Source organism: Balaenoptera borealis (assembly GCF_965194805.1).
Source record: "Balaenoptera borealis genome assembly, chromosome: 3".
Taxonomy (NCBI): Eukaryota; Metazoa; Chordata; class Mammalia; order Artiodactyla; family Balaenopteridae; genus Balaenoptera; species Balaenoptera borealis.
The window spans coordinates 100,258,708-100,272,264 of NC_138866.1; the positions used below are offsets into that span (position 1 = coordinate 100,258,708).

At 44.0% G+C, this 13,557-nt stretch overlaps 1 protein-coding gene across 3 annotated transcripts in view; it reads left to right on the plus strand.

Annotated features, from left to right (window-relative positions):
* The window catches only part of TMOD2 (tropomodulin 2), a 45,171-nt gene that overhangs the window by 8,053 nt on the left and 23,561 nt on the right, over window positions 1–13,557 (plus strand). Inside the window, exons 2-5 of one of the 3 annotated variants that reach the window (XM_082387882.1) lie at window positions 4,492–4,584; window positions 5,425–5,619; window positions 7,111–7,267; window positions 12,465–12,587. In XM_082387882.1, coding sequence (XP_082244008.1) covers window positions 5,494–5,619; window positions 7,111–7,267; window positions 12,465–12,587 — 406 coding nt within the window. In that variant the 5' untranslated portion in view covers window positions 4,492–4,584; window positions 5,425–5,493. Of the gene's footprint in view, window positions 1–4,491; window positions 4,585–5,421; window positions 5,620–7,110; window positions 7,268–12,464; window positions 12,588–13,557 lie in introns of all 3 variants that reach the window. The other 2 variants (XM_082387880.1, XM_082387881.1) reach the window with 2 other exon arrangements.

Genomic DNA, 13,557 nt, shown 5'->3' on the forward strand with positions numbered 1-13,557 from the left:
CCCTAGGAAAGTAATGAAGACAGAAAACAGAAAGTGCAGATCAAAGCCAAATAATAGGAGTTTGTGATGCTAGACTGTCTGAATTTCATTGTGTAGACAAGAGGGAGCCATTGTAAGTCCTTAATCAGGGAAGTGGCTTGTTAGCAGTGTGAAGAAAGATGATCTAACCATGGTGCTCTGGGTGGCTTAGAGGGAAGAATAGAATCCTTTCAAGATGCAATGAGAGTACTCCAGGTCTGAAAGAACAAAGATCTAAAGGAAGAGTGACAGGAAGGGATGGTGTGAAAAGTATTGTACAATAAGAATCCACAGGAGGTGGTAACCAACGAGACAGGGAAAGAAGGAAAAGAAACTCACGTGGTCTGAGTTTTGGCAGTGACTGACTGGTAGATTAATAGTATGATCCAGAAAACCAGGAGAGCAAGTCTGTTTCAGGGGAAGATAAGAAGTTGGGGTATGGTTGTAGAATCCTGGAATAGAACTGCAAATAGAATTTTATCAACTCTTAAGATACCATCAGTTGTAAAATGCACCAGTATTTTACATACCACCGAGAAGAAAAATGCTGCCAGTTAAAATGTGACCCTTCTTGGGAATTCCTTGGCGGTCCAGTGGTTAGGACTTGGCACTTTCACTGCCAGGGCCCAGGTTCAATCCCTGGTCGGGGAACTAAGATCCTGCAAACCACACAGTGTGGCCAAAAAGAAAAAAAAAAAGTGACCCTTCTTAAAAATATAATTTGTTTACTTTATTGAAGAGCTGTTTTAGACTTACACATAGACTTTTTGAACTGACATTCAACAAATTGCACATATTTAAACCGATGCAATTTGATGAATTTTGACATATGCATGCACCTGTGAAGCCATCACCACAATCAAACCCCCAAAATTTCCTCATGCCCCTTCGTAAGCCTCTTCCCCTCCCTACCTCTCTCCCATCCCTAAGCAACTACTGTTTTGCTTGCTGTCGTATAGAGCAGTTTACATTTTCTAGAATTTTAGACAAATGGAATCATGCCATATACATTCTTTTTGATCTGGCTTCTTTCATTCAGTATAATTGTTTTGAGGTTCATCATCCAAGTTACTGTGTGTATCAATAGTTCATTACTTTTTATTTCTGAGTAGATTCCATTATGTGGATATACCACAATTTGTTTATCCACTCACCTACTAATGATCATTCAGGTTATTTACGGTTTGGGCTATTACAAATAAAGCTGCTATGAATACACATACATTTTAAAAAATAATATATCACCTCTGTGCATACAGAAAAAGGGAAAATGGAAATGAATGGGTTAATATTCTTTTTTTAAAAAAACTAATTAATTAATTAATTAATTTTTGGCTACGTTGGGTCTTCTTTGTTGTGCATGGGCTTTCTCTACTTGTGGCCAGCAGGGGCTACTCTTTGTTGCGGTGCATGGGCTTCTCATCGCGGTGGCTTCTCTTGTTGCGGAGCACGGGCTCTAGGCGCGTGGGATTCAGTAGTTGTGGCGCACGGGTTTAGTTGCTCCACAGCATGTGGGATCTTCCCGGACCAGGGCTCCAACCCCTGTTCCCTGCATTGACAGGCGTATTCTTAACCACTGTACCACCAGGGAAGCCCCTGGTTAATATTCTTAAAGCGTCTTCATGTTCAGACTCCAACTTTTTGAATCACTCATATTCATCAGTGTCTGGTCTTTTCCACACAGTATCTCCTCTGTGCCATCAAGAGTGGTAATTAAAAAAAAAAAATCTGTAAAAGAACTAAAAGCCTTTGATGTTGGCTCTTAAACCTACTCTGTAAATTATGTTAGGTTTTAAAAGAGTATTCCACTATTTTAAAAAGTCCCTGAGATATTTTCCAAAATCCTGACACCCCTTTTGCTACTTTTGAAGCTGGTGCTTTTGTTATTTATGCATACATAGGCAATGACAAGTATGACATCTTGACCGCTGCTGGGTCGGCAATAATTGTAGGACCATCAGTTGCAGGACACACAATTTCTGAGTGTTAAGTGTGGGAAACTGTGCATCTTAGAATCTATTGGATAGGGTAATTCAGTCAGTTCATTTGATGGCTAAGAGCCTGGCAGATATGCATCTTAACTATCTAGGGCCAGTATCCTGTTCTTTCTCATCCTGAGTCCCCTCAGGGTGCACTGTTGGGCATGGCTGTAAGTGGCTGAGGGCATCCTTTGCTGATATGGCAGGCGGCCTTCTTAGACTCACGCAATAAATTAGTGGTAGTTGGGACCAGAACAAAGTGTATATGACCCAGTTGGTTTCTTTGACTTTAGTGGGAGAGGATTTTTTTGTCTGTTTTGGTTTGGCTTTATTTTTTTTACTGGAATATTACAATTAAAGCTTAAAAGAAGGTGGACTGATGGAAGGGAAAGAGAGTTACATTGTATATGGAAAAGACACCAAAATAAAAAACCACAGCCTGGAACGTGGTGAGCAGTTGAAGTAAGGACAGAGGAACAACATTCCAATAGCCCTTAAGTGGCCCCGCCTACAACCAATCTCTTTCCATGACAACCTGTTTTTCATTCTTACCGTTTGAATTACCTTATTGAAAACAGGTCTTCTCAGATCAATTCCTCTACTTTAAACATTTGTGGTGACTCCCCATCTCCAACAGAATAAAGCCCATGTTCTTTGGCAAGACGTATAGGAAAGGCCCTTCACAGTTGTCCCGTCCTCACCTTTAGTTGTTTCCTCTCCTCTTCCCCCTCCTCCCCTCTAGCCACACCAACCATTCACCAAGCATCATGTACTTTCTTATCTTTGTGCCTTTGTTTATGCTATTCCATTTTCCTGGAAGGAGCCTTCCCTGCCCACATCCACCTTAGGACCTCTTCCTTCAAGGCTCAAACACAACTTCTTTCAGTGTCAACACAAAACCCCCATCCGCATCCAAGGATTATTTCCTCATGTGTTTTAAACCTACTGTGTACATGACTTCTGTTATAACACTTGTCAGCTGAAAAAAAAAAAAGCACAACCTAAAAGTTGAGAATTATGTTTTCTTCAGTGGACTTTCTGAGGACTCAAGCCCAGGAGGCAGTTTCTCAGAAAGCTGTGTACGACAGGAGCCAGGATGTATAGGGGTTTTTGCTACAAAACCCAGGGAGTCCGAACATCAAAAGAGTACTATTAGTTAAAACCAAACATCTCAAGTTAATGAATTCAGCACTTTTCTGTGTAGGGTGATAAATGGAATATTTATAAATGGAATATTTCCTGCCATATCAGTAAACAAAGGATGTCACAGTCACCAATGATTGCAGCCCTCCAACGTGAGCTGGTGAGCCCTGAGGAAACCATAGAGTCTGTCATACAGAGTGAAGTAAGTCAGAAAGAGAAAAACATATACGGTATGCTAACACATATATATGGAATCTAAGGAAAAAAAAAAAAAAAGGTCATGAAGAACCTAGGGGAAAGATGGGAATAAAGACACAGACCTACCTGAGAATGGACTTGAGGATATGGGGAGGGGGAAGGGTAAGCTGTGACAAAGTGAGAGAGTGACATGGACATATATACACTACCAAACGTAAAATAGATAGCTAGTGGGAAGCAGCCGCATAGCATAGGGAGATCAGCTCGGTGCTTTGTGACCACCTAGAGGGGCGGGATAGGGAGGGTGGGAGGGAGGGAGACGCAAGAGGGAAGAGATATGGGGACATATGTATATGTATAACTGATTCACTTTGTTATAAAGCAGAAACTGACACACCATTGTAAAGCAATTATACTCCAATAAAGATGTTAAAAAAGAAAAACAACATACAAAAAAAAAAAGGAATACGTGCCATCTAGCAGCCAGCAGACTGCAGCCAGTCCCTGCGGTGAGCCCCGAGGAAACTCAGGATGTGAAAACACAGGCCCCAGATAGATAAGATACATATCAAAGGAATGATTTCAGTGAGCCCAGACTCTTTCATCTTCCCATACATAGAAAAGCACTAAATTCCTTAACTTGAGATGTCTGGTTTTCTTTATTTAACAATAATCTTTTGACGTTCCCAATTACCTGCTCTTTGTTGCAAAACTCCTACATATCCTAGCTCCTCCCCCCGCCTCCTTGGAGCAGTTTCTCGGAGTTATCTGAAACGCTCTCTCCCGGGCTGCAGTCCTCATTTTGCCCCAAATAAAATTTAACTCGCAACTCTCACGTTGTGCATGTATTTTTTTTTAAGTCGACTAGGGGAAGATGCAAAAGTCTGGGCTCACTGAAGTCATTCCTCTGATATAAACCTTAACTATCTAGGGCCAGTATTCTGTTCTTTGCCATCCTGAGTGCCCTGAGGGTGCACCATTGGGGGTGGCTGTAGTGTTTGAGGGTTGCATCCTTTGCTGATCTGGCAGGCGGCATTCTTAGTCCACACACATATCCAGTGGTATTATCCCTATATATGTATGTCTCACTGAGTTGTGTTCTCCTTGGGGAAAGGGTCATATCTTGTTTTATCTGTGTATTCCTGTTTTTTAGAACCATACCTGGCAAATAGTAGGTTGACAGCAAGTATTCATTGCCTTGAAAGATGTGCTTGATATTAATACGGCCAAAGGAGAAACACAATCAGTTAAGTACATTGCTATTTCCTGAGTGCAGTATTATCTTTTGAGGGAAGATCTGTAAAATTCTCTGCCAGAAAGAAGGGATTGAGGAAAAATTTTGTTTTGAGTGGAAGTTTAGGAGGGAGGTGATATAAAAAGAGGAGGTTGAAAAAAAGAATGGACTAGGGGTGTAAAGAATTAGGGAGGATGGCTTAAGAAACAAAAAGGAAATGGGACTAGAAAGAGAATGGGAGATGAAGAAAGAAGAAAAGAGGGGAGAAAAGTGGAGAGAGTACCAGGATTTTAGACTCTTACTTAGCTTAATTGCAGGGGAGTTTCTGGACGAGGCTTTCTCACATGGACGTCCAAACTCTCTTTCCTGAATGAACCCCATTTTGTATTCTTCACATCACTCTCCCTCTGAAAAGACACAAGTCTGCTCCTTACACTGCCTTACAATTAGTGCATTGTTCTTCATTGTTCTCTGTGGAAAGCAGGAGGCAGAGTTGTCTGGTGGGAAAGGCACTCACTCCACAGGGACTCAAGGGCCTGGCACATCCCAGCTCCAGCCCCTCCAGCGATGCCCTCAGCCCCTTCGACCTGAGAATCTTCATCTGTAAAATGGGATATCGATATCTGTCCAGGCTTCCTTTCCAGGTCATTGTAAAGATCTAAATAAGTGAGATAACATATATGAAAATACTTTATAAGCAGTCAGGCTGCTCTGCGAATGAAGGTGATATTACTTACTTTGTTGAGTTATTCGTCAGGGGAGAGACCCCATTGGCACATAGCATAGCCCTGTCTCCTGCTAATAAGTCCTGTTTACCCAAAGGAGATAACAGTGTTTCTTTCTTCTCAGCAGTATTCTGAAGTCTCAGGAAGCTGGTGCGGTTAAATGTGCATGGCCCATGAGAAAGGCGTATAGGAAACCATGGCACTCCCCTTTCAAAAAGACCTGGAGAAATACAAGAACATTGATGAAGATGAGCTTCTTGGCAAACTCTCAGAAGACGAACTGAAACAGTTGGAAAATGTTCTTGATGACCTAGATCCCGAGGTTAGTGACCTGGAACTGAAGCAGGTGGTTAGTGATAGGATGGGATAAATGGTGTGGTGTGGTCCTTAAACAATAGTGTAGGAATTCCCGATCTCTAAATGCAAATTATGTGTTCTTCCCTGATTGGCTGTGGGTCGTTACTTTTATAAACCCATGGAGAACCTCAGTAGCCACACCTATGATACAGCAATTGTATTTCTCAAAAACCAGTTTAATGTAAATGGGGGAAAATGTTTTCCATTGGCTGAAAAAGGACTAGACTGACTTAGGGAAAAAGAAAGGGAGGAGGGAGAGGAAACAAATATGACTGAGTTTCTTCTATGATTCATACACTCTGCTGGGCCCAGCAGCGCTTGAGATAAATTGTATTATCCCCATTTCATAAATGAGGAGACACACCAGGAGAAGTAATTTACATAAGATCCTATACTGGTAAATGTCAGAGATGGTATTTAAACCAGATCTTTAACCACAAAGCAGATCTTTTTTATATCTTGTTTCTTTAACATGTATAAACAACTTGAAATCTTTGATGATCCCACAACAATGGATAGATTAGAGTAAATGTAACCAGGGAGTTCCCTGACGGTCCAGTGGTTAAGACTCCACGCTCCCAGTGCAGGGGGTGCGGGTTCGATCCCTGGTCGGGGAGCTAAGATCCCACATACTACATGGTATGGCCAAAAACAAATTTTTTTTAAGTATTAAAAAATTAAAAAATAAAATAAAATAAAAATAAATAAATAAATGTAACCATAATATCAGGTAAATTTAAATGGAGCTTCTCATGTTTTTATGAACTCTTGAAAAGGTAATTAGCTTGTTATAGTGATTGTTTAGCAAGCACTTTCTTCAGTCCTGCTAATATTATCTCAAACATAGAATAGGAGGCATCTAAGATAGTGATTTTCCTATAAATAAAAATGTCACTAAAATATTTATATGATATTCCATTATGCCAGATAATTTGGATATTGTTTTTACTTTAAAAAAATACTAGTATCCTTTTTTTAATTTTTTAAACTTAAGAAAGATACCTCTATATTTAATCAAGCAGGTATCAACATCTACCATAATACTCACTTACCAGCTTGGATGTTTCCCAGGAGAGGTTAGAAATAACAGAGTGTGGTCGCATTGGCTCATCCACACGCCTGCCTGGGAGCACTTTGGGTGCAGACCTGGCCAAACCTAAGAGGGATCTACGAAGAAAAAGGTCGTGAAGGGCAGCTGGCCTTTTGCTACCACGTTCTTAGAAGGCAGCTGCAGGAGACAGGCCGCTCCAGCCATGTGTGTTCTGCCTGAGCTCACCGGGAGCCCCCGTCTCAGCACAGAATGTTAGAGCAGGTGGGGCCTCAAAGATATGCCAGAGCCCTAGCCCACAGCTCACACCCACATCCCACATCTCCCCATACACAGCAGGGGTAGGGGAGGTAACAGGTATCAGTCAGGCACACACCCTGCTTCCTGCTCACGCCTCTGTCTTGTCAGAGCGCACTGCTGCCAGCTGGATTTCGACAGAAAGACCAGACACAGAAAGCAGCCACCGGCCCGTTTGACCGCGAGCACCTCCTCATGTACCTGGAGAAGGAGGCTTTAGAACAGAAAGACAGGGAAGACTTTGTGCCCTTCACTGGAGAAAAGAAAGGTAAGACCACAGGCAGCATCTGGGAATGCAGGTACTCCTAAGGTATTGTCATGGAAGGTCAAGTAACAGAACTGGCCTGAAAGGGGGAAATAAGACCACGAACTGGATTCAGTATTAAAAAGAACCGTGGCTGGTGGATACATGTCTGTGTACACTTGTCCAGACTCACAGACTGTACACCACCAAGAGTGAGCCCTAATGTAAACTGTAGATTTGGGGTGATAATGATGTCAATGTGGGTTCATCAGTTGTAACAAATGTACACTGTGCTGTGGGCTGTCATTAGAGAGGAGGGTGTGAGTGTAGGGAAGGGGGAGGGGGGACACAGGAACTCTCTGTACTTTCCTCTGCTAACCTAAAGCTGCTCCAAAAAATAAAGTTTATTAATTAAAAAAAAAAAAAAAGAACCATGGCAGAATATGAAGGCTGCAGGTATAGAGAACAAACTAGTGGTTACCAGAGGGGAGAGGGAGGAGAGGAAGGGTGAGACAGAGGTATGGGATTAAGAAACACAAACTACTATGTATAAAATAAGTAAGCAACAAGATCTATTGTACAGCACAGGGAAACAGAAACATTCTTTTTAATAACTTTAAATGGAATTAATCTATAAAAATATTGAATCACTGTGTTGTACACCTGAAACTAATATAATATTGTAAATCAACTATACTTCAGTAAAATTTTAAAACAACACAGACTGTTGTGCAGAGAAATTAAAGATCTGAATAGCAACAACAACAAAAAAGCTACCAGTTCAAAAGAAAGAAAACTGTCATTAAAAAGGTATGAATCTTGCTTCTGAAACACATGCAGGTAACCATAATTTGTAAAAATAATCTGCTTGAGTAAGGGGGAAAGAAAAAGGAATATGTAGGCTAATTAACTGAATACTTAGAGTGTAATGGTACTTACATTAGTTTTGTAAAAATAATCTTAAGCCCCAAGAAGCAGTTTTGGAAGTGTAAAGTAACGTCGGGCTTAAAAGAGGGTCTCACGGCATTGGCGTGTTCCTCTTAGCCCGGGGCTTTCCTAGCTGCAGGAGTCTACTCCAGGTCGAGGCGTTGCCTCTATTCCGTTGCTACCATTAGAGGCCAGTGCAGTCAATCATCCGTTCATCCAGCATGTACCAACCACCTCCTGGGTGCAGAGCCCTGTGCCATGTGCTGGGACCACAGGGAATGAGACCCTGCCCTGCCCTCAACGAGCATGTGGTCCGGCGAGAAACACTCTGATAGATCTGGAAAGGCCTGAGGAGTAAGGGGATGTTTCTCCACACAGGGGGTGAGCTCTGAACTAAGACAAGGAAAATCCTCCTCCCTAGCTCCTGACCCTGAGCTCCTCTTTGGAGGAAAAGTGGATACCAGTCACCTGTCCAGGTTCCTCAGCTATAAGCAGTGACTTGGGCCCAAAGATACGACTGGAATCCCTGATAACTTCATAGTAACTACGGTCTTTTTAAAACACAAATCAGATCATGTCAGTTCCCTGCTTAAAATCCCAAATCATTGCCGTGGTCCTCAGAGTCCTGGCAGAGCTCACCTTGTCCACCTCTCTGACTGCATCTCTCCTACCCTCACTAAGCCTGGGCCCCACTCTCCTCACTTCGTTCCCCAAACTTGTCAAGTTCTTCTCCCATCTCAGGGTCTTCTTCCCTCTGACCCACATCCCTGTTCTTCACCTCCTAAAAGCTCCGGCTTAAATGTCAGGGCCTCCAGCTTTCCCTGACCTCTCTGTCTAAAACAGACCCCATTTATTGCTTTCTTAGCACTGTGACAGAGTTCATCCTTTTGTTTACTTACTTTAGGATTTGTGTGTTTTCCATAGGAGACTGAGATTAACAGTGGGGCTGTGTCTCTCTTGCATCATGGCACAGAAACTGACACAGGGGAGGCACTAGAGAAACGTAGATTGGAATAAATGCCATCTCTGAGCTTTTGTGCCGTGGCCACGGGGAGCAGGAGCACCGGCCGCTTGGCTGCTGTCTTCTCTATGCAGCCTCCTGGCTCCTCTGAATCATGCACATCCAATGGCTTGTGCACCACTCATAATGTCATTTTATTAAGAAGGTAAAGTTGGGCACTGACAAACTGGGCAAATAACCGAGGACTGCTGTAGGAATATGGAGCTGTTTCTATGGCAGCACGGTTATTGTTAGACTAATTTAATTGTGAAGGAAAAAATAAATTATAATGTCAGATCTTCAATAAAATCCCAGTTAACATCCAGTCTTAGGGTAGTGAAAGAATAATAAGAGGGAAGCTGCTGTCTTCTGTTCTCAGAGCAGTGGTCTGAGGAACAGCTATGGTAATTAATTAATTACCTGGATTAATTAATCTGGATTAGGTATTACCTCCTGATCCAGATTAATCTACAGATGGTTCTTAGGGCGTTAGGAGTACAGGAGCAGTCAGAGTAATAAGTGGGGGTACAGAAGGGGTGCACAGCTGCACCAGGGAGCTTAGGAGAAGGCTGAGAAGCAACACGATTGAGCTAAATGAGCAGAGAGCAAGTTTTCCAGAAAGAGCGGAAGGATCAGAGTGAGGCTTGTGCAGGGCCCCTGGAAGAACAGCGGTGATGCAGGAGCAGTGGCAGGCTGTGGTGAGGGCTTCGGGAGAGGGACTGCCCAGCCTCAGTTCTGAATGCCAGGTGCCCTGGGCCTTCAGGTTGTTGGGCTACATTATTCATTTAGAGCTTGTCGTTCGGTTGGACCCCAGGAATGGATATGCAGTAGCAGTTATCCTGAATACTGATAGCTGGGCCACCTGTGCACCTAGTGTTCAGAGTAATCCTAAATGGTACCAGGAGTTAGGAACTCAGAAACCCGGTTTTGACTCTGGATCCAAGATCTTGGCACCGGAAAGAAAATGCTTCGGGCTGCAGACGCTACGCAAAAGTCTGGGAGGAGCCTCACTGTCTGAGATGTTACTGATTGATGGATTGATTTGATTTTTTTTTCCTTTTCTATTCTCTGGCTATTTTCCTGTTTTGTTTCCCAGTCTGTTTCCCTTCTTTCTGGGAAATGTGGCAGCTTATGTGATGGTCAGTGAGAGAGACCTTGTGGTCAGGATACCCCAGACTGACCACAGCAGTGGTGCCTCTTTGGGGTGCCCAGTTCTGCCTGGCCCCTGTTTATGTATCCAACCATTTGAAGGTCTGGTAAACCAGCAGGAAGTATGTAGCCCTGTAACCAGGGGAGTCTCCTGGAGAGTTTTCATGAGGGAGTACTTGACTTGGGTTATGACCCTTGCCTTTCCCATGAGAGTGGGGATGGCCAGGCTAGCCCAGGAAACCTGGCAAGAGCTTGGGTTCTGATTGTCTGAAGCTGGAGCCAGCTGTCTGTTCTAAGGTGACAAAGAGGAAAAGCAATAGAGGGGTGAGTCTTTAGGGACCTCCAACGATCAAAATGGAAGAGGCCAATTTCAAACATCATGCCAAGAGGTAAGAGCAGCTCCAACAGAGGGAAACCAAGAGTCAAAGCTGGGAGGAGGGCTTCCCTGGTGGCGCAGTGGTTGAGAATCTGCCTGCCAATGCAGGGGACACGGGTTCGAGCCCTGGTCTGGGAATATCCCACATGCCGCGGAGCAACTAGGCCCGTGAGCCACACTACTGAGCCTGCGCGTCTGGAGCCTGTGCTCCGCAACAAGAGAGGCCGCGACAGTGAGAGGCCCGCGCACCGCGATGAAGAGTGGTCCCCGCTTGCCACAGCTAGAGAAAGCCCTTGCACAGAAACAAAGACCCAACACAGCCAAAAATAAATAAATAAATAAATTTGGAAAAAAAAAAAAAAAGCTGGGAGGAATTGGAAAAGAGTGTGAGTAGGTCTGGGGTCTCCTATGGTGGCTCTGTAGTGGCCTGGGTTTACCTTGAGGAGCCACTGCACACGTGGGATGTGGCTTTGTTGGCCTGGCTGGAAGTTAGGAGAAGGTCATGTGCCATCCTCCCAGAACTGTGATCATCAGTCCAGAGGTTTGGGCTGGGGGTGGGGGGGGGGCGGTGGTGGTGGTGCTATAGATTTCAGCATATTCAGAAGTGAGTAGGGGGCAAAATAAATGGAATCAGCCTGACAGGATGAAGTGGGAGGTGGTGGCAGAGAGTGCATATTTGGGTAGCACAGTGTGTTGCTGCTCAGAACTCCACATCTCTAAATATGACAACCCTGATGTTTCCTTTTAAGTCAGGCTGACTTTGATGTGCTCTAGAAAGGTGACTGTGTCCCCAAGTCACTACACTAGTCAGGTACCCTGGATATAGCACGCTCGTTGCCTACAATCTCAGTTGGTAGGAGGAAAACTCTAGGAGGGGGATCACCAGTTTGTCTCTCAGGAACCCCTGGGGCTGTTTGGACGCATCTGCCCCCCATATGCAGGATCCAAGGCAAGAATACAAATAGAGGTCCATGTGCCATTTTTATAAATATTTCAAAGCTAACAAACTGTTAAAGTATGTGCTGTCCTCCTACCTAGGCCAATATTCTTGGACTTCCAAGAGTTCCACATAGGGATATGGGTCCATCCTGCACTGCCAACGCCTCAAGCACCGTGGCTGACACCCCAGCCTACATATCACATATCCAAGCTTCATCCATACTCACTCACAGACAGCATCCTGTTGGCCCGTGGGTACACACCCCAGCAGTGTGACCTGCCTTCAGGAGGATGGACATGGGGAAGGGACTCATGCAGGCCCTGGAAGCAGGTTCAGGGCTCTTTGGCAGGGAATTGCAGGGCCCCAGGTGCCTGGGGTATAGTCTAGCAGGTGGCCTGTATTCTGGATGGGAATGTCCCTTTGTCCCCGTGACTCCTCCCTCGGTGGAATGCAGGCGGTGAGGAGGGGTGTGCATCCAGAAGAGACCAGAGCTGGGCCCCTCTAGAGCAAAGGGCTCATGGCAGGGCCCCTCTTGCCCAGGTCTAAGGGCAGTGCTGCCCAGGATAGGGAGGTAGGAGCCACTGTTTCCCTCTCTGCCGCCTCAGGTCTCTGTGTTGCAGAATGCAGGATTCCTCCTCTGACCTTCCTTCCTCTAATAGTGGATTATTGATATTGGCATCATCCCAGAAATTAAGGAATCCCAGTTAGATGTGCAGTGGTCTAATGCTTCAGCTCTTAGTGGCCAGAGCTGCACATTCTCTGGTTAGTTCACTTACCCTACAACAAGGCAGCAGCACGCAATGGTTTTTGTTTTTCTTCTGATTTAAAGGGAGAGTCTTTATCCCCAAAGAAAAGCCCATAGAAACTCGTAAAGAAGAAAAAGTGACCCTTGACCCAGAACTGGAAGAAGCTTTGGCCAGCGCCTCCGACACTGAACTCTACGATCTTGCAGGTTAGTCCTCAGCTCTGGGAAACTTTCCTGTCTGGCTCTGTGACCTCCAGATGGGCACTGACCCCCCTGGCAGCAGCCTTTGAGCTCCTGTGTAACTATTGATTGTTACTGTGATACCAGGTTGACTTCAGCCATTAGGCAGCTATAAGGCTGGATGCAGGTGACAAACCTCTCTGAGCAAACATTTTGCTGTATCTCAGCTGTAAAATGTAAAATCATATTTCAGCTGTAAAGTACTCCAAATAGTACCTGTCCTACAAAATCCGAGAGTTACTGTGAGAAATCAAAGAGAATAAATATGAAGGAGTATTCAGAACTTAATAAAATCACAGCCCTTATGCTTTCTAAAGAGCTTCACATTTGGCATTTTATCATCACAGAATTTCCGTTTCCATCACAAAATTTCTTGTTCTTCCCGACAGTCACTGTTCAGTTTTGATTCTGTTAGCCTAAGCATGGAACAGGACCATTTTACTGTTACATTTCCCCAGTAAAGTAAATCCATATTCAGCCCAATCTGCTGATTTTTTTCTAGTTTTCTTAACAATAGCAATAATATAATAATTATGTGGACTGGTTATATGTGCAGATAGAAAAAAAACCCCAAATAGTACAAAAGAATATGTAATGAAAAGTCTCTCACCCTCTTTCCTAAGTCCCCTCCCATTTCTTACATTTCCTTCGAAAAAGATTCCATGCATGTCCCAGCATATTTGTGTACTAATTGGATGAAAATTTGGATTATTAGGGTCATTAGGTCCTCACAGGATAGAGGTGCTTTGAGAAACAGTCCACAGCTTTGGCAAGAATTCTCACATTGTTATTCCATTGGAATATTGGAATATGTAAGTAATAATAATCTCCTTCCTCCCAGGGGAACCAGCTATGCCTTATTCTAATAGCATGCTAACCATCTCAGCTACATTTTCATTCCTTCTGTGATGATTTCAGTGGTCAATATTAAGCTCAC